The 25,389-nt window shown below is 39.5% G+C and overlaps 1 protein-coding gene across 1 annotated transcript in view; it reads right to left on the reverse strand.

The window, feature by feature from the left end:
• NTRK2 (neurotrophic receptor tyrosine kinase 2) overlaps positions 1-25,389 on the reverse strand; it is a 270,220-nt gene that overhangs the window by 230,330 nt on the left and 14,501 nt on the right. Inside the window, exons 3-6 of the mRNA XM_045021743.1 lie at positions 17,068-17,142; positions 16,712-16,783; positions 11,805-11,873; positions 7,369-7,526 (exon numbers count right to left, since the gene is read on the reverse strand). Of these exons, the coding sequence (XP_044877678.1) occupies positions 7,369-7,526; positions 11,805-11,873; positions 16,712-16,783; positions 17,068-17,142 (374 nt within the window). The remainder of the gene's footprint in view (positions 1-7,368; positions 7,527-11,804; positions 11,874-16,711; positions 16,784-17,067; positions 17,143-25,389) is intronic.

Genomic DNA, 25,389 nt, shown 5'->3' on the forward strand with positions numbered 1-25,389 from the left:
GGCCCAAACCCAGCCTTGCTCACCACACACACAAGTTCCCAAAGCTATTCACTGTTGCTCACTGCATTCTTCATGCTGGCAGGAGACTCCCCCCACATGTGAGTATAAGATTTGCTCTTAAGTGCAACATCTGCAGCAAATATTTTAACTTGCTATTCATTTTATCCAGTCAATCACATTGTTTGGAGGATGGATCTGGTGCTGGTCAAGAAATGAGAGAATATGGCTCCTCAAATTACAATGTACCTTTCCTGGCTGAGGATTAGGAAATATAAAGAAAAATATTTTATTCAAAACAAAAATTGAATATCGTTGTTGGATAAATTCACTTAAAATTTGACCAGTTTCCAGAACACAAGCTAAAATCCTGAAAAATATTTTACATATATGTGCGCGCACACTTTAGGCTTGCATGGGCTTAAAAACAAGGCAAAGGTTGTTGGTTTTTTCCTGAATTGGGGCATAAATCTGGGAATTGCTGATATGATGCACCTGTTGTGTTGCATTTAGCAACCAGCTGCAGCCAAGAAACTGTGAGCTAAATTCAGCCATGGGGTAAGTGGGTACATTTCCAATGAAATCAACAAAAATACCATGCAGGAGTCAACTCTGCTATACCTCTATAGCATTGAAAACAGGATACCCCTACAAGATTACATGCAAAGCATTAGCTACACAAAATAGAAAGCATTATCTCCATTCTCCCTCCCTTTGTGGCTGCAAAGTCCCACCTTTGTTCACATTTAAAGATCCAAAAGATAGAAATATCTCAATGAGCCTTTCACAGAGCTTCTTCCAAGGAGACAGTCGCTCGCATCCATTTCACATGAGAGCTTCAGAGCAAGGTCAGACAGACCAGAGCACTCAGTGCTGCTGTCAGCAGTCTCTCCACCTTGCTTCTCCAAAGCAATCAAATGAATTCAATGCAGCTGAGCTGGGCAAAGCAGACACAAGCCTTCACAGGTGAATTGAGAGCTCTGCTAACAATTTTAATGGAAGCTAATGAAGGCTGGATTGATAGAGTGCAAACCTCTGGAAAAGGACTTCTTGTACAGCAGTTGCTATTTAAAAACACATTTAGTATGGAGCAGTAAAATGTTCATTCTGCTCTACCTGCAATATTTCCTATTCCTATAATTAGGAATACTGAAAATACAGCGGTAAAGTCAAACACTTCAGTATGACAAACATGGAGCTTTTGAACTTTTTAAGTCTGAGGAACAGGACCAGGCAAGATGTTTGCAATCATACAGAATAGTCTCTCACACTTGATATCAAGTGTGCATGTTCCTGAAGGCAAAGTCCTGACCCAGCCTCCATTTTGTAAGGAATTAAGAGAGTCATTTCTTTAGACTGTTGGAAAGGAGGTAGCATCAGTCTTTATCTAGTTACATTACAAGGATGAAATAATAATAATACCTAGATCTTACAAAGCACTTTTCATAAGTACATCTCAAAGTGGATAAGTATCATAATCACCATTGTACAGGTGGGGAAACTGAGACACAAGGGTTAAGTGACTTGCCAAAGGTCACCCAGCAGTCCTGTTGCTGAAGGAGGAGTAGAACCCTGGTCTCTGAAGTCCCAATCCAGTACTCTACCCAGCAGAACAAGCTACCTTCCCTGCTTGCCCTAAATATTCCTATTTCTTTGTTCTATGGCTATTATAAAATACTTCCCTTTCAAACTAACTTAGAGCGAAAGTCACAATTATGAAATGCAATGTTGTTTTTACATTGTGAGGGGCAGATTTTCAATAGTGCATGTACAATAATGTATGTTTAATTTTGCTCATACACAACCCGATTTACACATATATCTAGGTTTGTGCATGAGAATAATCTAGATTTGCACATATGCATCAGAGTTAGTACATGCACAAGTTAGGTACATACACTTTTGAAAGTCTGGTTCCTACTTTCTCCCTCCCTCCTGACAAGAAGCTTCATAGATAAATCATGGTAGTCAACTCACTTATTTTCATTTAAAAAGCTCTTAATAATGAAAAATGTTTTAATTAAGTTCAATTGCATAAGAAAACGTAACTCAACTTCTGAGTTACAGTGTAAACCCTGTTGCTGTCAAAACTCTCATACAAACCATTATTCATGCAGATCTTGATCATAGATAAGAACTAAAACTCAGTACCAAGAGAATAAAAATAGTTTGCCAGCATACATCATGCATAACAGCTATTACTAGGAGCCAAAGTAAATAATACAGAATAGAGGGTGAATGAATATTCTGACAGGTAACACAGAGAGAATGTTTATGACTTTTTTAAAAAGCCAACTAGTTTTGCTTGTTATGTTCTACTTTTGTCAGCCTTATCTGTGAAGTTTGACTGATAATGGAAAAGATTTCAACACTCATTGGATTATGCCTTTTCTTGCTGTTTTGAACTATGTTGTGTTGTGACAGCCTAAGAGCCAATACTTATTTTATTGATTCACTAATATTATTACATCTTTTCTATTATTTAAACAAATAATCATGCCAATCTTTCAATCTGGTTTCATTTTCTCCCTAACATCTAAAATCCATAATGTCTCCCACTCTGTTCCTAACAAAACTCTCTAGCTTGGTATTTCTCAATTTATTTACCTCCAGAATAGAAATCCATCACAATGGCCATTTCCACAGTCTGGAGTAAAGCCTGCGTGAGTCTAATTTATTTAGAACTATCTTAACACTTGCCTATACAAATTACTGGAAAAGGGCTTCCTGGACACAGCAAGAAATGAGCAAACTGGCTTTTAGATCCTAATTGCAAACAAGGAGCAGCACCTTCTAAAATTCTGTCAATTACATAATGCAAGTTAACAAGAGCAAAGCCAAATCTCTGCTGGAAGATTTACAATACTAAGTTCAAGAGAAAAGAGTCAGCCTCTTCTCCATATGAAAACAAAAATCCTGTTATTAAGACAAGTTTTGGGCCCAATCCTGCAGTTAGTTAGATAAGCTGCCCTCAACTGACAGGTTGTATCCATACACAAATTGTGATGCCTACTATCACTGTTCAGGGCAATGGCCCCTGTATTCCCCTTTTATGATTCCTCAAGGGCACCCACTCTAAGCTCCCAGCTCCTCAGCTGTCACCTCACTTGGGTAGAGATCTACATCTCCCCAATCCAGACTGGGGTTTTTCTAGGCTGCACAGGATCCTCCTTACACTATGATATCCCAGCAAGCCAGACTGCCTAAACAGGCCAGCATCTATGCTTTGCTTTCTCTTCAAAGGCTGTAAACAGATAAATTGCCAGCAGTTATGCCACACAGCTCTTTATAAGCAAGCATATTTATTCTTAAGGTGAAAGCATAACAGCGGAAACATATTGAAACAATAAAAGAACTTACATGCATGCTAAAAAGCTTACGAGAGGTCACCCCAGTTCCAACCTCAGGCTCTGGCAGGTGTCAGTCCTTCCAATGCCTCCCAGAAAGGATTGGGGACTTCCTTGGACAGAAGGTCCTATCCATTTGCCGGATCAAAAAGATGGCTTTGAGCCAGTTTAAACTCAGGATATTTATCCAAGAGTCCTTCCTTTGTCTGTTGGTCTCTAGAGAATCTATTTTGAACTAGTATAGGTGAGCCTCACCAGGAGGTAGTACCTCTCTGGGGGGGGTTACAACCTGGCTGATTTTCCTTAATTACCACCCACTCGTTTCAGTTCCTGTAGGAGTTGGGGTAGCCCTCCCCCATGCAGAGGAACACAGTCATAGATAAAGCATTCATTTAAAATAATGGACCCCAAAGGGTTGCAATGTTTGTCCCATATACACCACAAAGTAGTTACATACAATCCAGGTCCACAATATTACATAAACTCAATACCATAGGTCTTTCAAGGTCATTGCAGGAAATAGTCATATCTGGCACAGCTACAACAAATAAATTAGGCTTTTGTGCTCTGAAAATCTGCCCAAGAAACTGACTAGGATACACAACCAGTTGCAAGGAAAAAATAACTTGCAGTGAAGTGGCATGATATAGTAAATATGCAAAACTGGAAGGATAATCAAAATAAATAGATGGATCAAACACACTGCTATGTGCAATATAAGATCTTTGATTAGGTAGATTGGTCATACAAGGCAGAACAATGTTGAGAGTCTAAGACCAGTGGCAAAAACAAAGGCATTAAATGTGAGTGAAAGAAAATTATTTCTTTACTACCTATACTATGCAAACACTGGTAACAGGTGACTCACTGGACAGTTTTAAATTTGTTCATTTCAACACTGAATACAGAAAAATATTCCAAATTTGATCTTTTGATCTGAGGCCAGAAAAAGTACTTCATTGTCAGTAGTTCTTATTGGCTTTCACCATAAATGTGGATTATGGAAGTTCAACTCTAAGCTAAAATTAAATTGCAACTAGCTTTTAACCAGTCCATCAATGAACATTTCAACTACATTAACAAGTACAGTGCCACAAAACCTCACAACTTCTCATTTCACTGATCTGCAAACCTGAGAATTCTAACCAAAAAAACATTTATTAGCAGCACACAGTAGCAAGGTGCCCTATTACCAAGACTTTTACAACTTATACTACAGAATGCTTACTGGTATACTATTAAATATTACCATCAATAATTAATGGCACCTGCCAGAATAAATTAATAAAATACTTTGTCAGACAGTGTCCTCAATTTTTATCTAAAATCAAATTTGTTTGCTTAGTTGCTGATTCAGAAAATTAACCAAATCTGCTGTGATGAATGTAGTAGTAGTCATTAGGGCAAATTAGCAAGGTTTTACTCTGTTAGGTGACAATATAGCTTACAAAGGCCTGAGCACCCACAAAACCTATCAAAGTCAAAAGAAAGGTTAGGGGGTTGTTAATTCACAGGAAGAGGAAGAAAACTGTAAACAATGTACATTTATTACTCCACCAAAACCAAAGGTTTCATTCTTCCTATAGTTAGAAAACAATTAGCCTCTGTTAACTTACATTTTGTTAGAAAATTAAACAGACTAACTTCTTTAGAAAAATATCTGCAGGGATTAAAGATATGGTTAAGGATTAAAGATATGGTTTCTGATTTTCAAAGGGGGAGCCACAGCTACAGTCTATGGAACTGTGGGTTTTCTGAAAATTAAGTCTACATAAAATAAATATCAGAGAGATACTCTTAAAAATAGTAGCTCAATATATGATTTCTTAAAACAGTTTCAGAATACAGGTTGTGCTCACGTGGCTGTTGTGATTTGTCTCCTTTAAGTGTGTCTGCTACATTCCTGGGAGATGGCAGACTTAGCATTTATATCACGCTCTGGATTTGTTTGTGTAGTGTCACCCAAGGGAGTAAACTGTAATGCCATATTACGGTACAAATGTTCACTTAGGGCTGAGCTCAGAGTTAAAGAGAAACACAAGTCTATCCATAATCAAGTTTAAGTTCCATGCACAAACATGAACATCAGAACAGGCACATGAACAATTTGTGGTCCTGTGTTGCTGTTCACACAAGCACCCCTTCTCCTCCTCTCCAGGGTCTCCAACCCCCTTTCCTCCTCCTCCTGCTCTAGTGTAGACCATCTGCAGTGGCCTTTGGAAGGGCCACCAGATTGGCCAGTGACTCCCCCGATCTTGCAAAGCTCTCTTATGTGGCAGGAGGCACACCTCCCACAAGGCACACAGGCTGAGAAACACACCCAAACTTGCTGCAGTCACTCAATGACTCAGTAAAAGTCCCATGATCCTTAGTGCTGGGAACTCAGAAAACTGTGGAGTTAAGGGAATCTCTAGTTACCAGGGGGGTTCTAGCTAAGGATTATGGGGTCCCTATGTTGGCTCTGACCAGCTGCAGCAGAACAGGGACTGTTTTGGCTTCCAGTGTTTCGTGACAACACCCCTGCCTTGTGCCTACTACCCCTAGTTCTTCCAACGACCTGGAAGATGCAACAGCTCTCCCTCAAGCCCCTCAAAGCAGAGCAGCCAAGTTCAGCAGCTGCTGAAGAGAGATTTGCTCAGTGCTGGACTGAGATTACACAGCACTTCAAAGAGATTTGTATTTTGCATCTCATGTTGTTTTTCCCCTGCACTCTTGCCCATCTCTTCCCTTCTTCATCCACTGACACTGCTGGCAACATGGGAGAGCTACTAAATACCAGGATGCTCTTTGCTCTCCAATCACAAAGTGCTCTCTGCTCTGCTTGACACACATAGCCATGACAGGAGCATGTACTCAACAGCATCTATATGAAACAGAGCATTCATCTGATTTCCACCCCGTTCTCCTCCCTGGTTATGGATTTCAGGCCCAGTTGGGAGTGCTGAAAAGAAGAGCAGTCTGGTGTTGTGAAGCACTCACAGAAAGGTTAAAGCTGCAGAGGGCAGAAACAACAGAAGGAAGAAAGGCAGAGTTTATTTCCACCTTCTTCCTGTCCCCCCTCCAATTCACTCTTCTTTGCCTCTTTCCCTATCCAAATCTATCCACTGGGTGTTGCCCCTGCCCTCCTTCCTTCTTTTCCTCCATGCTTGCTTCATTCTGCTCTCTCTCTGCCCATCAAGGAAAACAAAATGAAACTTACTATCTGCTAGTGAATTGCAATTTGAGTCAGAAACAATTGTGCTCAGGAGAGGAATCAAGCCCAACTGGTCCCTCTGCCACTAGGTCTGAGGCTAAGAAATACTTTTTCCAACTAGTAAGAAGTGAAACTGCCTGACAATTTTTCTAGGACCCTGTGGAAGGAAGCAATTGAAGCAAGGAGATGAGAATTATCATACAATGTCTCCTCAAACCAGTAGAGATTGGTATTTTGCCAAATGCTGCAAACTGAAACCTGCAGAGTCTGCTTCACATAACCCATACAAAGTGGACTCTGCAGGGTTTCCCTCACTCTGTTTGCACACAGTTACTGATATCTGCATGGAAAAATACAGGATTATTTGCTTGTGTGTTTTCTTTTTAAACAGGCACAATTTATAGCCTGAGTTTTGAAAATGTGATGCTAATAACATTCATTTTTAAAGGAAAATAAAGATTCTATTAATCTAGGGATTCTGTGAAAGCTACAAATGACATTTTTAAGGTAGGTAACATTTTGGGTCTGTTCATCTTGAAAGCATCCTTTTCAATTTAATGAATATATATACCATTTCTATATTTAGATATTTTATTCTGATGCATTTCTGAGCAACAGTTTACTTAAAAGATTTTTTTCTAAAAAAAACCAAACATTTTAACTAAAGCTCACAATATTAATCCACAAGGTGTAAAGAGTCAGAGGGACCTTCTCCTGAGATTTCATGCAGTGGCAAATATATCATCTTGAAGCCAAGAGCTGAAACTATGGTTGCTTTTCCTGCCTGGCAGTAACTTAACTTCATAATTGTTTTACTTTAAAGTATATTACCGCAGTTGGGGATCTGCATGTCCGAAAGAGGTATCCTCTTGTTGTTGTCATTTATGCAGTAAAAATCCTGAGTTTCTGGGTTAGAAAACTTGGTCTCCTGAAATATCTTGATCCACATAACATCACAGGAACACTTGAATGGATTGTCCACTAGAATCCTATAGCAAAAATTAAATCATTTAAAAATAAAAATCAGTTGACATCATGTGTCTAGAAACACTGCTGTGTAGGTTTTTGGTTTGTTTTTAAATGTCACTCCAATTGCAGCCTAGAAGCAAAATACTTTGCTTAATAAAATTATGGAGCCAGATCCTCAATAGTATAAATGGGTACATCTCCACTGAAGTATTAATCTATAATCCACTTACTCCAGCTAAAGATCTGGTCCATGGTGCTTATCACAGATATGAGATACCACACATGGGGCCAGATTCTGATCTGAACCCGTGAAGTGACTCCATTCACTTCAATAAAATCATTTTGGATTTTTACCAGTTAAATGGAGATCAGAATCTGTTCCATAGTGGATTTTGATCTACTGATTTATAAAGTACACTCCTGAAAAAACTTCATCACTGTATGTGGTGGACTCTTTATGGACCCATTCAGTCCCATATTATGATTAAAGTTTAACAACTCTAGTTGTAAACAAGAATTTCACACACCTTTAAGAAGAAATCATCCATATGACTCTGGAAGATGATACAGTGAAAGGCTTTAACTAATATCAACCAGAACCTAACTAAAAAAAGGGCTGTAACCCACTGTATAAACACCACACAACTATACAGCACACTATATGGAACTTCAATCAGAGTTTAGCCCACCTACCTGATTCTAATTTCAATACTCATGAAAACCTTAGCCCAATGTAATGTGATGAAGCCTGAGTGAAGTATAATGGAGACAATTCAGATGCCTGACTCAGAAATGGTCCAGGATTTCACCTTTTCTCCTAAAAGCACAGGTGAGTTCCAACTGATAAATTTGTCAGCGTTTCTTTGTGACCCCTAAAGACATTTCATTATAAAAAGAGTAATGAAACTCCACAAATGACCATGATGCACATAAGCTATATTCTAGTTGCGAACAAAATCTGTTGCCTTAAGCATTAAAAGCTGCACTCTCATTATTAGGCTGCAATTTAAAATGTCAAATTGGTAGAAAATCAAGACAAACCCATGAGTCAGTTTCTCAGAAATGTAACGTTTCCCCAAGTTTCACACATAAAGGTGCAACTACACTGTAGCTGGGAGTGTGCTTCCCAGCTCAGGTAGATCGATATGCATTAGCTATTTGACCTAGCATTCTAAAAATAGCAATGTAGCCAGAGGTAACAGGGGTGTCAGCTCAGGGTGCATACCTAGGGTTCTGGGTGGGTTTGTACTCAGGTGGCTAGCCCAAGCTGCCACCCATGCTAAAACCATCAACACAGCTATTTTTAGCACACTAGCTCTGCTTGAGCTAGTGTGGGTCTGTTTACTTGAGCTGTAACACCTTTTGTGGATAATTTATATTAGCACAAGTCATCCAGTTGATTTCAATGGCACTACTTGTGTGAATAAGAATTACTTTTTAAAAATCTCTCTTTGGTTAATAATAACCAAGCAACCATTTTCTTCCATTGTTTTAAATGTGATTTAACTTCCCACGGGAGTCACACCATGGTGACATTCTGCAGAAAGGGGAGGAATAGAAGCATGATTGTCCCTTCCATGCACTTACTGGCTCAGTGAGTAGCAATTAACATTTTCATCTCATTTGCTGTAATTCTGCAGTTGCAACTACAATTTTGTTTTTAAAGCAGAATCCTTTCAAAGCGGCTTCTTATTTCCCTTCTCCCCATAGTCTGGAGAACATCTTTCACCTCACGCCTTTCACCCTGGCCTGAAATTTCATTCACTTACACTTTGAGTTAAGTGTCTTCTATCAAAAGTCAGATTTAAAGCAAGTTTCTCACCAAGCACACCCCACCTCTTCCTTAGCTCACTGTCTCTTCCACTTTCCTGCTTTTCCTCTCTCACCTTCATCCATTCTGTCCTCCCCACTTTGCCACTACCAACTCTATATCCTCCTCTCTCCCCACCAACCCTGTTCCCACATGCCTTCTCACCTCTACAAATACCTGTCTTACCTCTACATCCTCTCTATCTTCTTATATGGACCCTCAGCACTGTAGTAGCTAACCACCTCAAACATTAATCATTTATCCTTGCAATGCGCTATGAGATAGGGAAGTAGTATTCTTCCATTTTTCCTAAACGTGGCTCACTCAACATCCATTTCCTCTGTCCCTGCTCCCAAACTGCTGAATGCCTATGACATAAATCCCATGATTACAGTACAAATGTATTCTCTCCTACTCCACTTCTCCCAGATGCTTTGCCAACAAGCACTACTCTCCTACCCGCATGGAACTGAATTCTCACAACCCTTCATTGAACTGAATTCTCACAACCCTTCATTGAACTGAATTCCCACAACCTCTCTTGCTTATTTAGAATTTTCAATTTCCTCCTACAGTCCACATCTTGAACCCTCTTCTTCCTTTGCACAGGATCACACTAACATCTTCAAAAAGATCAACATGATTCACTGTGATCTCACTGAACTAACTTGTAAATTACTACCTTTTGCACCTTCAAATCCCTTTCAAAACCAGTTCAACCATGACACCTATAAAAAATTGGTCACCTGATAACAGAGTGGTTCAGAGATGGTCAGTATAGCTCATGTGTAAACTGAAGTTATTCAATTTAATACAGTGAAGTAATTCCAGATATATATTGACATAAATGCCTGCAGAATTTGGGCTTAGAATTGAAATCAGTACTTTTTCACAGTCACCCTGAGCCAAATCAGGCTATCAGTTACACTTGTGAAATCCAGGGGGCAAAAATGGCTCCATATCTTTTCCTAGTTGTTCAGTTACACTAAGACAATATGTTTTTGTTTCAACATCTTGCTTTGTGCATTAAGATACTGTGCACCAATATAAACAGTATCATCTTTATTGCTGAGATGATATCAGCTACCAAATAGAGAGGTGAAAGTTATTGCCAGATGTCAGGTAAAAGTGCCTTTTTTGGGTGAACACATGCAGAGAGAGGACTGTAAGGAGAGTTTGGGATTTTAGAAAAAATTACAGATACCTAAGAGAACAGATCAAATGGAAGCATTTTTCAACTAGCTATTCTTTCTATTTGAATGCTCAGTGATTACCATATTATGGAAGAAAATTCCAGTGAATGAAGTTCTGTGGACTGTAAAGTGATTACACCCCTTAATCATCAACAGAGCATACCTAAGGGGCATAATCTCATTTTGGTGCCAGGGATTAGTGCACTTCATTTCTCCTATACTCAAATGAGAACATACTCCAAAAGGTGTCTGAGATTACAACACATTCTTCTTGGCTAATATTTCTGATTTATCTACTTTATATCTCCAGGGCCCTGATCTTGTACTGAGCTCTGAGAAACCAGAAACCTTCCCATTTCAGAACAACTTGTTCAGTTTACTGGCTTCTGAAAGTCCCTTCTTTAGGCACCTAGCACTCCCCATGCATTGTATGGGGAGTCTGGATGCCTACCTTGTGGCTGACAATTCCCCTGGCCTACAGGCTCCTTAAGTAGTTAGGTGTTGCAACACTGAGAGGCGCAAACCCTAAACACCAGGGCCCAAATACTTAACCTCTTCTGTGTGTAGGTTAACGCAACCTATAACCAGGAATACCAATAATTACTACACCAGAAGTATCGTACGGCTCTTTTTTCCTATTTTCACATATGATTAAATATAAGAAAGTGATATGTTAATACATATACATACATCCTGCTTAAAAGAGCCTAGAATATAGATGTATGGTTTGAAAACCAGAATAAGCAAAATGTATGTTAATCATATGGTTACAGAATATTTGTAATGTAAAATCTATTTCAGTTCAGAACAATTTTGTTTTCAGGAAAGGAAAAACATTGTTAAATGGTCAAACATAACTGCTGCAAGGCCAGTAAAATACAAGAAAATGAGGAAAACACTTAACATGAAGATCTGCAAGTACTTAATTTCTTACTTCAGGCTTCCACCTTCTTTAATTCAAAAACCAATAGTTTTATGTGAAACAATTTCAAAATAGAACATTTTAAAGCTGACAAGGAAAGGCAGAATTTATCCAGATTAATTTGTGTTTCACTGGAGAGAAAGCAAATGTCATGGTGTTTTGCTCCAGTATTGCATTAAATTAATATCTTTTTTAAACAATGTCATCATCCAAAGGCAACTTACCTTCTCTAAAGACATGGGATGAAACTCTGGTCCCACTGAAGTCAATGGCACCCATTGACTTAAATGGATCAAGCCCTAAAAGCTCTCATACTGCTATTCTATTTCAAACACACAAAATATCTTCATTTTAAAAAAACCTCACTACTTACAGATCAGACAAATTCAGATGGCGGAAAGTCTTCTTATACAAACTGGAGAGCTTGTTTCTGGAGAAATTACTGTAAGAAAACAGAACATTAGATTTTATTAGTATTTCTGGTTTTCATAACCAAACTATAGAAACAGTGTTGTTTTGAAAATTTAGCCCAATCTAACCCCCAAGAAAATCTGTGGGTTTCCTTCCTTTGAGTTCAATAGGAGATGGATAGGGATCTAAAGTCTTCTGATAGCCCAATATGGGTTTGAAGATTCCTAATCCAGCAAGCACCTTGTTTTGACAGTTAGTTTCATAAACAAATTCAACACTGGACAAAATTTTCATCTTTCAACACTTCTAGCCATGCAGAAAAAACAGTGGATTTCATTTCAAAAGGACCTGTGTAAAGTCCAGATGTTGGTTACATGCCAATTTATCCATAAGCAAAATGGGTGTTTCCCATACCTTCTTTGAGTCTGCACTGCACTCTGTGCTCATCTAACCCCAACCACATGCTAGCACACATCCTCAACATAAGCCTTTTAGTTATTCTTTTCAAACCGTGTGTGCAATAAGAGAGAGATCAAAAGGAAAATTGTAACATGCTAACATTAGGGGGTTTTATGTCAATTAAGCATTTGCTGCTTCCAAATATAATTAACCGAAAGGTTCTCCCCAAGTTTTTTAGGATAGAGAAAGGTTCACCTTAATCAGAAATGCCTCACTCCCAAACCAGTAGAAAAATGTTCCCCGCCTTTCCTCCACAAATCAGAAAAGGGATAATTTTTCTTCTGGTTCTATCAGTGCACTAGTTAATAGTATAGAGAGCAGCAGTAAACTGTAACACTGCCAACAGCCCAGTGCAAATCAGTATTATGAGCCAAAATTCTACATGCATTTTATATGGTATTATGAAGGCACGAGAGGGGCTCCATAGTTAATGTTGCATTGAAATTTGCACTTAAACCAGGGATTAATGTAGTTACACCTTTAACCTTGATTGAACTGACGACGGTCTGCCTTAGCCCTCCCTAGATTTGACCTTGCCCAGATAAATCAAGGTTAAAGGTGTACCTTGCATCTGCACCAGGGAAGATGTTGTAAGTAAGAATAAGGTGCCACATGTTCGCTAACCCTGACCTAACCTTAACTTCTTTCCATGAGCTAGACAAACTCTGTGTTAGGAGGCTGGAGGTTAGGTGACCCAGCGCTTTAGGGCCCAGTACTGCAAGCCGTGCCTATATGAATAGTACTTACTCATTCAAATCAGTGGCCTGATCCTCCACTGCCTTGCACCTTACATAGCCATTTACACCTGTGAAAAGGGGGTGTAACATGCTACCTTACCGACCTGTCACTTTGCACAGGTGTAAATGACTATGTAAGGTGCAAGGCTGAGGAAGATCTGGCCCACTGATTTAAGCGAAGCTACTCACAGGAGCACCTGCAATCACGCCACCTTTATGAAACACAATTTTGAAAAATGATAGGAAACTCTATGGGCCTGACTCTCCTTTCGCTTACACCAGCCAAGTAGCTCCAGTGGAGTTACTTCTGACTTATGCCAGTGCACATAAGATCAGAATGAGGCTCACTGTATTTATGGAAAACAATAACAAAAATGCTCAACTGCATTCTTGGTTATGGGCTGACACATTTAGGGCTTTATGACTAGTCTTTTCTTCTATGCAGTTAGGGGGCTTCAGATTTTTCAAACTGACATGTAATTCAATTGAAATTCTTGAGCCGTATGTTATATATATCATCTTGAACTATATTATGTCAGTACATTTATTGTTATATATATTTTTCATAAACTGAGCACTTTATATTGATTACTAAAATCTCTGCTTTGGGCCCTTCAATCCACAGTAAGTGAATAGACAGAGACCAGGGTTACTAGATGGTTGGTAAAGATGCAGTTCTGGAAGGGTAATTAAAAGTTAGCTCCTCAGTTCAATATCATAGTACAGAATTACTATGGCTAGCATCCACAATAATAAGTATATACACATAAGACTTTGTTAACTTAGAGTTAAGGGCCTAGATCCTGCGCTACAGCCAAGATGTGCTCAACATCTTGGGAAGTGAAGAGAAGATGAGAGAGGGGAGGCAAAAGGAGTATGAAACTCATGCACTCTACTTCCAATCCGTTTCTCATTTAATCACAAAAACACAAAAAAACCCTCGTACTAAACATTTACACTGTGATTTAAAAAAAATCAGATCAACTCCCCAGCCCCTGTTACTAAACATGTGTTAGCTAATCCCAACCTAACCACAAACGTTTCCCTACTGTAGATACAAGTTAGCACTGTTAACCTTGATTTAGCTGTTCAAGGTCAACTCTAGCAAGGAGCCTGAGACCAATCTCAACCAGTTATATCGAGATGTTAGCCTGTATTTTCACAATAGGGAAAAGGGGAAAGGCTGTAGTTAGGTCAGGATTAGATATATAGCTAATGTAGGTCTCTTTTCTTAATCTAGTCAAGTCCACAGCACGCAGATAGCACACTAAAAATACCAAAGTAGATCTGAATATACAAAATGTATGCAATTATGTGCATTCTTGGTACATTACAATGGCTTTTTAATGTTTTAGGAAATATTCACTACTTGTGACCTTTATTCCTACAGTTAAAGGTATTAATATAATATAAAGGAAGTGCATTAAACAGGTCTATTAAAAAAATTGTTACTGCTACTGAGTTTATAAATTACAGCATTGCTACAACAGTACTGTTTAATAGCTTTCAAAGGTGATTGTTGAGTAATTTGAGTCTAAGGTCAATGAGAATACCAGAATTAAACTAGCAAGGCTATTAATTACATTTAAGTGATATCTATTGGAGCATTTCACTTTCTGTTGTTTACATTATTACTAAACCTTAATCATTATACTTCAGTTGTGGAAAGGCATTTTGGCTACAGAGGTTTGGCCCAGAAAATAAGTTGATGCCAAAAAGCATTTAAATAGCTGTGTGTTAGTAGATTCATTAGCATCTGATATTATTATATGCTATTATTATTTATGTTTTAAGAATACAGTGTTTATTTTTTAATGAAGCCTTGTGACTGCATTAAAAGATTTCTCCTGTGAGAGGATTACAGCCATAATATTTCTATTAGCAAAATTAAAGTTCATACAATTAATATTAATCTTCATAAGAATATTTGTATGTAAAAAAAATCCCATAAACTCCAAATGGCTAGACATAAACTTTTGCTTTAAAATGAAATGTAAGATTTTTCTTAGTCTTTTGCTGAGAAGGTTACTATTAATTAAATGTGACTGATTTCAGTTTTTCACAATTTTCATTGCCCAGACCACATCTCAGGGTCCATCCTGTTCCCAGTGTCCTAGGAGCGTTGCCACTGATTTCAATGGTCCCAGACTTTGAAGCAACAGGCTCTTTGGGAAGATTTTTTAAACTCATTAAGAAATCATGTAAAGAATAAACAAATGATTTTTTCTACAGAAATAATAAATCCAAAGGCCTACACAGAACTACCTTCATGCTAATTGCTCTGTCACTTTGGTTCATCTATTGTAAATATAACAAGTGGCACTAAGTAATCATTTTTAGTCTTACCCAGGCTTTTTACATGTTTGGCAAAATTACTAATCCCTCTTGTATCACTGCTCTGAAGGAAATCATAATTTAATGACCAATTGTCCCAGGAAAAGCAAGTATATACCCAGCTAGTAGCTCTTACTTTATATGGTATTTCTATGGTCATGCATTGTTATGGCTCTGGTCAAAGCAATTTGTTTTATTAATGATAAGATGAAATAATTTAACATACCTGTAAAATGTGTGTTGCATTCTCCCTCTCCTAGTTTGGACACATAAGGGGTAACAGCCTACTACTGCTACCAGCAAATTGAGATATCATATGTTTTTGATTAAATTACTATTAATTTAATCCTCCTATGACATATTTTTCTTGGAAAGCAAAATTGAAGAAAGGGAATTTATTGTGGTATAACAGCACCCAGTCCTGACCCCAATTCAGCAATCCATCTCTATTACAAAATGCACTCAATCAAGCACCTGTTTAACTTAATACCTGTGTTTAAGTCTCATTGATTCACTCATACACATGCCTAACGTTAAGAAGGTGCTTAAGAGCTTTGCTGAATAGTGATAAACTTAAGCACTTACTTGAATGCTTTGCTGAACTAGAGTTCATGTAATGTGCTAGCCCCCCGCTGCTCATTTCAGTACCTTGCAGAATTGGGACCACAATCCTAAATGTGAGTAGGAGTGAGTTCAGCTCTATGCTTCTCAAAGGACTTGTCTACACTGTGCATAGGTCTGCACTGGGGGTGTGTGTAAATTCTACTCACCAGCATATCGCACACTAACTGGTCCATATGGACCCTGCTGGCACGTGCTAAATACCCTTGGTGTGTGTTAACATGGTCCCAGACAGTATTACATTAATGTTCACCAGGGAACTTTTAGTGTACCACAGCAGGATCCCCATGGGCCAGTTAGTGCGTGACATGCTGGTGTGGACTAGAATTTACACCCCTTTAGTGCAGACTAACACACTGGGTAGACAAGCCCAAACTGAGAGGCACCTATCTTCTTCAGGGACATGTAAGCAAACAAACAAAAACAGAAGAAACTGAGCTGGTCATTTTTCTGAGTTGTTTTCACAGAGGACTCTGAACTACTCATCCTTTGCCAAGTCCAAAGCGGAAATGATCCAGCACAACAAAATTAACAGGCTGCCTCCGCACCACTTGCTTATAATACAGTTCCTCTTTCATGCCAAAGTTATTAGCAAAAGATCCTTATACGCCTCCCTTTTTATGTGAGAGAGGGAAGGGAAGAATGTGAAGAAAGGGAAGAGAAGTAACAAGACCTCTGTGCAGGTCTGTCTTACAAGACATGAGCTGTTCTGACTCACATGTACTGCAGGTTGGTGTTTTTCAGAAATGCCTGACGGGCCACAAACTTTAAGCCTGAATCCACCACGGTTCTGTGAAAACATATAGTGTTAAAATTGTTAGCATTGGTCAGTTAAAATAAAATTGATTAATTAATAATAATGGTTAGAATAAGATTTGGGATTATAATTAACCTAGATCATATGTAATTAATTAAATTGTAACCTCTTCGGGGCAATAACTGTCTTTTTTTAATTCATATTTGTACTGCGCCCAGCGCAATTAGACCCTGCTCATTGACTGGGGCCTATAAATCCAGTTGTAAGAGAAACTACAACTATTAAGGTTAAACAAAAATAATAAGTCAGATACTCACAGATTTTTCAGTCCAACATAAAGTCCAACTTCATTGTCATTGATGCTTTCTAATTTCCGCTGGTTTGCAATGTAACTATAGAAAAACCAAGACAGAGAAAGCAAGTGAAGAAAGCTGCTTCATTACTTGTTCCTGTTATTTAGATTGTCTCAGGCAGTGTTTATAGGTTAAATTTAAAAGGTGATGAAGGTTTCTGACCAACTTCAGTCAGCACGGAGTGATGGTTCTTGTGTCTGCAGAGCTAAATACTTCTTGCCACCTTCCCAAGTATTTAACTGGCTGCCTTGTTGCAGAACATTTAATTTTTACTCAGGGGAAACAATCTTGCACAGAGAGTGAGGTCTTCACACTGAGCAGATAATAAACAAAATTTCTTTATAATGCCACTTTCTCTGAAACCTGGCTCATTACTTTTGCATAACAAGAAGGCCAGACCCTCAACTTGTGTAAATTGTGCACAAGTAGAGTCTGGCCCTAGTTTGTTAATACTGGATATATTTAACATCATCACTCATTAAGATGTTTTTCTCCCTGCCCCTTAGCTGGAGATTTATTTACACCACACTACAATTGGAAGACAAAACAAACTAATCATTCTTGGTTGTATTATGCATACGATGAGCCCCAGCTGAATATAACACAACAGAAGGAGAAAGCATCATGATAGATCAAAAGCATCAGCCAATGCCACTATGCACCAGGAACCTTTTATGTGTCACCAATGTAGCAGATATGAGCATCAAATGACAGTGATGGCTCTGCAGGATTTCTTGGGATAAGAGTAATAGAGTGAAGCCACTGTAAAATAATAAAAGAATACACAGTTCCTTACATAACCTTGTTATCCCATGGATTTTATAAACCAATCTGATTTAAACTCTTGAAACTCATTAAGGGCCAATCCAAAACCAATGAACAACACATTAAAGATGATAGATAATGAAATCCTCCCATTTGAGATCCATCAGGCAGATCTTCCCATTCTCAGTGAAACTGTATTCAAGCATGACAGGGGATGTCATTTAGAATCTTCCTTTACCTGTGTGACCTTGGAAGCCCCTCAGTGCCAACTAGCAGAGGGCACACTATACCTTAACTCACATCAGACCTCACACACTCATTGCCTCAACACACTGTAGTCATGATCTGTACCTAAAAGGTAGCATGTAAGGTGTTATATGCAAATGGATAGTATTATTGTGGGGTGTTTGTATGGTGATGTATAAAGAATAATAGATGTGTGCTGGAAAATATGTTCTTAAAATATGGTTGGCAAGCAGTGCATAATCCCAGCTGTTTTAGACAAAGGAATGTTGTTTCACCTGCTTGACTGTAAAAGCAGCAAAGAATCCTGTGGCACCTTATAGACTAACAGACGTTTTGCAGCATGAGCTTTCGTGGGTGAATGCCCACTTCGTCGGATGCAAGTAGTGGAAATTTCCAGGGGCAGGTATATGTATGCAAGCAAGAAGCAAGCTAGAGATAACGAGGTTAGTTCAATCAGGGAGGATGAGGCCCTGTTCTAGCAGTAGAGGTGTGAAAACGAAGGGAGGAGAAACTGGTTCTGTAGTTGGCAAGCCATTCACAGTCTTTGTTTAATCCTGAGCTGATGGTGTCAAATTAAACTGAGCTGATGGTGTCAGAACCAGTTTCTCCTCCCTTGGTTTTCACACCTCTACTGCTAGAACAGGGCCTCATCCTCCCTGATAGAACTAACCTCGTTATCTCTAGCTTGCTTCTTGCTTGCATGTATATACCTGCCCCTGGAAATTTCCACTACTTGCATCCGACGAAGTGGGTATTCACCCACGAAAGCTCATGCTGCAAAACGTCTGTTAGTCTATAAGGTGCCACAGGATTCTTTGCTGCTTTTACAGATCTAGACTAACACGGCTACCCCTCTGATACTGCTTGACTGTGTCTCCAATGTAAATTGAGCAAGGCGAGGCCAGAAACAATGAAAGTACATTTACATATAAGGTAAACAAAGCCATCAAACTAGAAAATGGGGGAAATGACCACTTAACAACCACGATAGGGGATGGAAGCTGTACCCCCTGGCTCTTGAAACAGAGACAATGGACTTTAGGAAATACAGGCAGAAACAGAAAGTCGTTTTGGCATCCTCACCTGAGGAAGAAAAGAGGCCTTGAAAACTGAGAAAAGTGGGTCTTTCAACCCAGGTGGTGGAAGTCTCTGAGAACTGACTGTAGATGAGAAACTTGCTTAGACAAAGATTGTAACTTGCTAACATTAAGTTTTAGTCACTAGACAGCACATTTTGTTTTCTTTGTAACCTTTCATCTGTCTTTCACTCTTATTTGAAAGCATTTAAACCTCTGTTTGTTAATAAAATTTATTGTTTTATTACAAGAACATTTCTCAGTGCTGTTATATTGAAGAGAAGGGTAAGTCTTCAGCTAACCTAACAGGTTGCCATGCACTCCGTCTCTTTGGAGGCAGTGAAATTAATAACTTCTGTGAGTGTCCAGTGAGAGGGAACTTGGGGGATTGGGGTTCACTGATTGTTAACAGCATGGGCAAGGATTAGACTGGCAGAGGCCTGAAAAGTTTGCTGGCAAGGCAGATGAACTGGTGTGCCAGAGAGCTGACACATAGCTTAGCAGCAGCAAAGCTCTTTCTTGGTGAGGCAGAGCAGTAACACAGTGGCTCACAGTTCTGGGTGGCCTGAGCAAAATATCACAATCTGCTGCTCAGTTCTAGGTGTAGTGAATATGGCTGTGAGGTTTCAGAGCCACATCCCCCACTATGTGGTCAGTGTTCAATCAATAATTAGTACTATAGTTAGACTGGGAGAAGACTGGGGAGAAATATCAAGGGACAGGAATTTAGGAAGATGTATGCAGGGGCATGGGAGAGGGAACCAGAAAGGACATAGAATCAGGGTAAGAGAGATGGGGCAACCAATTTTAGCTGAAGATCAAGCCTGCAACAAAGTTGTAGTCACTACATACACTTACATAACTCTATAATGCCACATAACACACCATAAAGATCAGCCATTCCAATTTGAATCATAAAAGCATTCATTTATTCCATCAGCACCTCCCACTATGAGAATGTGTAGAGCTCTAACATAACTGGAACTAAATCAGCACGTGTAAATCCACTGGAGTGAATCCTTTACACCAGCCAAAGATCTGGCATTAAATGCACAATACATAAAATCAACAGTACAGTTCCTTTACAGAACAAAATGAGGCATGGCTGCTGGAATTAGTGACTCTGGGGATCCTGCCGCACTCCCTGAATTGAAGTGGTTTCCATCGTACACAGAGTTTACAGTTTGGTTCAATGGCTTTCAGCACCGCCACTATACAAATTGTTCCAGCAATGAGGGGACAAATTTCAGGTTTGATGAGTAGTATGAGGTCAAAAGGAGCCCACTCACGCCAATTTAGACTGTAAGTTCTGGGGCAGGGACAGTCTTTGTTCTGTGTTTGTACAACACCTAGGATGATGGGTCCTGGTCTATGACTAGGGCTCCTATGGTAATAACAATAATTGTGCCCCTGGAGAAGGTCAAGCCACTGCATCATCCCAGTGCTGGTGCTAGCTTTTCCATGAGGGGTGGGCTACCCTACCCCTCTGCACCAGCCACCTGAACTGAAAGTTGGGGAGGAATTGCCACAACTGCATGCATGATGGCAGTGCCCCAGGACAAATTCAGGCTGCGTTAACCAGAATTCCTCTCAAAGCAACCACTGCAGTATAGCCTCTTTTTACACAGCACCCTTAACAAAGAAAGGCAAATAGTAGTGTTATGAAGCCCTAAGGGAAGGAAATGGACAGTTGTAGCTTACCACAAACAGGTTGTGTTCTCTTACTACACATTTTATCTTTTGCGTAACACTTTAATTAAATCTTTAAAGCTATTTCATAGCTGAGAGAAAGACAGAGGTACGGCTACTGTAGCATGTATACTAGGAGGGGAAGTGAATAAGATAATCCTTTGTTTAAGCCAGAGAGAGGTTTGAGATAAAAGCTCTTATCTGACTGGAAACTATTTTTACCATCTTCACAACTACTCTACCTTGATGCTACTTATCATTATACATTAATACTCCTAAAAGCTCTGACTTTCAGTGGGCGATGTTGAGAAATGTAATGTGCTTGCCTGGCCTTAAGAATACTCATCCTTTCTCTTACTTAAATGAACATTTTTTAGTGCAACATACAAGAAAAATATCCATACTCCATGACTGGCTGAAGTCATGTGATAAGTCAGGAGATCCCACTGTACACTGCAGCACAGTATAACAATATTGAGGTTTGGAAAGATATTAACCAATCAGAACACATATACCAATTACAGCTCCAAATTGAATCCTCAGCAGTCAGCAATACTGTTCCTTGGATCACACTACAACCAAATCTCTCTCCTACCCGAATGATTCATCAGTTAACAATAGTTGCTTCCAGACCCCTAATTTCATCTCCCCATGGCCATTATGAGGCCTATTAATTCTGATAAAGATCTTCAAAATCGCATTTCCTACTGATTTCATACTTCAATCCACATCAAGTTGTTCACCTCAACACAATTCAAATTGTATAACATCACATACTCATACCTCACTATTGTAAGCCCATTTTAAATCTTATGTTCAAAGACTTATAACTTTTTCAAAGATTTTCCTTTTGAACTGGAACACAACCTACTTCTGCTCAGCGCAAAGGTGAAACATTTGGGAAAAACTGCAGAAAATCAGCAGAACCATGTCTAAATTATGTGAGCATGAAAACAATACATTTTTCAGTCTTTAAAACAATTTGGATTCTTTTGCATTTGAATAGTTCAGAAAAAAGAGGATTCATTCTAAATTTTCAAATGTGATATGTTCATATTCCTTTCCTAAGTCTGATAACATTTGGTTAGCTGAAGTATGTCCCCTTAATTTATTTGATTTACTCCATTTTCTCTGGACAAATAGAATTTAAATTACAACCCTCTGTTTGGAGCTGCAAGGATATTGTTAAAAACCAGAAGTGCACTAATATTAACTACTTAGATACAAGGGAATAATACTGTAATTCCTCTCCAGCAGTATTTCTGCTGCCAGAAAATACCTTTTATGGGAAACATATTTCCTAACACTAAAGAAAGAAAGAAAGAAAAAAGAACAGCAAGCTTTGGTTCATATTGCTGGGGGAAGTTTTGAAAACAAAATGAATAAACATTCCCTGGTGAACAGTCAGTGACGAGTTTCTGGGCTTTAGGGGAACTTTCATTTATTTTTTGTCCAGTCCTTTGGGGCGAAGAGCAGAGCACTCCAGACCTTGAACTAGACTAGATGAACCTCATCATAGACTGGCGGGTCAAGTATGTTTCTAGTCTGTGCTAGAAGAATGCATTAGCACTAGATATGTATGAAATGTTAAACCATGCAAAGCTCCCCAATGTTGTATTTTGTTACAAACTCAAATGTCGGACAAGGTTCATCAGAAGGTTTGCTAACATTTATGAACCTTTTCAGCAAACCTGGGCTGATTTATGAGTATGCATGAAAATCATGTGAAATGTGCAGATGTGACACACGAGATGAAACTTGGCAGTTTCAAATGAGTTGCATTTTGAGTTCCTTTGAAGCCAGGACTCAAAAACAAGACTAAGGGGGTGTGAACTCACATGGATTGAAAATGAATAAAATATTTGTATGAACCTCGTATATCAAAACTTTCAAGTTTCAGACTCATCTAGGCAGCGCCATCCCTGGCGGGGGCAGGGCAGAAGTGACAAATCCATCACTTCCAGGACCAACCCATCACTTCTGGGACCGACTACATCGGCCAATCACGCCAGCCCACAAGGCCTCCCAAAGCAGTTGCCCCAATTCACAATACTCTTGGGACAGCAATGCATCTAGGGCCCAATAATGCAACCCTTACTCAAATAGGGAATCTCTAGGTGCAGGATCAGACTCCTAATTAGATATAACCCCTGGAAGATGCTCCAATACCATGACACTTATCACAGTCTAAATACATAGACAGACAGTCAGACAAATAGCAGGGCCTCTACAAATATACAGGCTTGATCCTGCTCTAACGTATTTCTATGAGTGTCTGCTAATTGACAGCAGTGTTACTAACAGAACTAGAATTCTCCACACTGACCACCCCATATCTCAAGAAACAAAACCTCTAGAAGAACTTTCTACTATCTCAAAAGGGAGAAAAGCCAGAGGCTCAAAGAAGCCCACTATGGATTTTGCTATAGCCAACCTAGTTTACTTTGTGGTGTAATGGGCACTGGTACATAACCCTGAACACTTGTCTATACAGTGCCCTTCGTGTGTACTAGCAGGGGTGTAAATTCTAATAGGTACCAGTGTGTCGTGCACTAACTGGCCCGCGTGGACCCTGCTGGCATGCACTATATGTGCCTTAGTGCATGTTGATGTACTACTGTTTGAAATGGAACAACATTAATGAACACTAGGGAACTTTCAGTGTGCACCAGCCAGGTCCACAGATGCCAGTTAGTGCACAACACACTAAAATGCGTTAGAATTTACATCCCTGCTGGTGCACATTAAGGCGCCGCATAGACAAGCCCTTAGATAGATGACATTCTTATCTAGATACTTTTCCCATGTATCCCTGTCTATTGTCAGGTTACCGTATTTGCACAGAGTACACAGTAAAATTCTGAAAATTCCGGTAAGCTATTTTAAAAAACTAAGGCTACAATCAGTGAAATGTGATAAGGCCTTAATATTAGGAGTCAACAAATTCTGCCATAAAATACTATAATACATTATGGACAAAATATTCAAACATGCTATTTTTTTATATCTAAATTTTTAAGATTTTTGGCAAATCCCTTATTAGGAAGCTTCGCCTATGGAACACTCTCACTATTTGCTGATACCACTCACAAAAGGATAGATTATGAATATTACAGAACAAAAAAGAACTTTGTGTATTTGTACATCTTCATCTAAGACACCTGAGCTTTGGAACTCACTCTCCTCCCCATACGGTCCAACATAGCCGATGTCTGTTAACCATTAGAGCGCACTGCACGTCTAATCCCTTTTCCCAGTCTTTTTGAGAGGAAAGGATGTGTTGGGGTTGAGATATATGAACTTACAATTGGTATCTCTGGCTGGCAGGGTTATTCCACCCCCACTTTTTGGTTTTGGCAAGATGCTCTATTTCTGTCTGCATTAGTCGGCTTGTATTATTAATATAGGACAAGGTGCCCTAGACTCTGGACTGGCATAATTTATGTTCTGTATTAATCTAAATAAATAAAAGAAAATGCTAAGAAAAACAATGGGATTGTGCATACACAGTACTGCCAACCCCAGAAGTTCAAAAGCCATGAGTCAGAAACCCTGCCAAAATCATGAGACTGACCTAAAAATCATGAGGCTTTAAAAAAAAAAAAAAAGATTAAACCATGTACTTTGGTCTGTCTTCTGATGTTTGAACTCCCCCTGCTCGTCCCCAATGCGGGTGTGGCAGCTTTACAGCGTTGACAACTTGACAAATGTTTAGTGAGTACAGTGAGTTTGGTCCCTATTACAGGAGCTCTCACTAGAGGACCCAGCTGAGATTGGGGCCCCATTGTGCTGGACTCTGTACAAAAGCATAGCGAGACTCTGCCCATGACCTGTAAAGCTTACAGGGTAGTGCAACACACAGAACTTAGTTTGTGATATAGGAGCCACCACATCACCTCACTGAGGGTCTACCAAACATCTCTTTGTCCTGGTCTACACAACAAAGTTAGGTAGATGTAAGCTGCCTTGTGTCCACCTCGTTGTGCATGTGTCTACACTTAAATTTGTCTGTCTCCCACTGATGTAAGCTTTCCATTACGCCGACACAGTAATGCCCTCTCCCCAAGCAGCATTGAGCCACAGCCAATGTTGACGTAGTGCAAATGTAGGCAATGCATTACCTATGTTGACCCTAACAGCTATGTCCAGCAGCTACCATACAATGCCCAGCACTGACCGGTCTGGTCACAGTTGTGAACTCCACTGCTCAGGGGTCATGGAGACCAGAAACCCTACCCCCCACCTTTAAAATCCTGTAACTTTTTGAAATGCCTTAATTATCCATCTTGGCGAGCACACCTCGCAGCTCTCCATTGCTGTGTGCAACTGCCCAGCTGACCATGCTGGCTACACACTCCAGATGCGCTCTGGCTTGGAGCAGACAGGAGATATTGGATCTCCTGGGCCCGTGGGAAAAAGATGCTGTGTAAGCACAGCTACAGAAACATAGACCTCTATGAGCAGATTGCACGGGGGATGCAGGAGAAGGGGTACAACAGGGACCAGTAGC

The sequence above is a fragment of the Mauremys mutica genome, chromosome 6 (genome assembly GCF_020497125.1).
Source record: "Mauremys mutica isolate MM-2020 ecotype Southern chromosome 6, ASM2049712v1, whole genome shotgun sequence".
Taxonomy (NCBI): Eukaryota; Metazoa; Chordata; order Testudines; family Geoemydidae; genus Mauremys; species Mauremys mutica.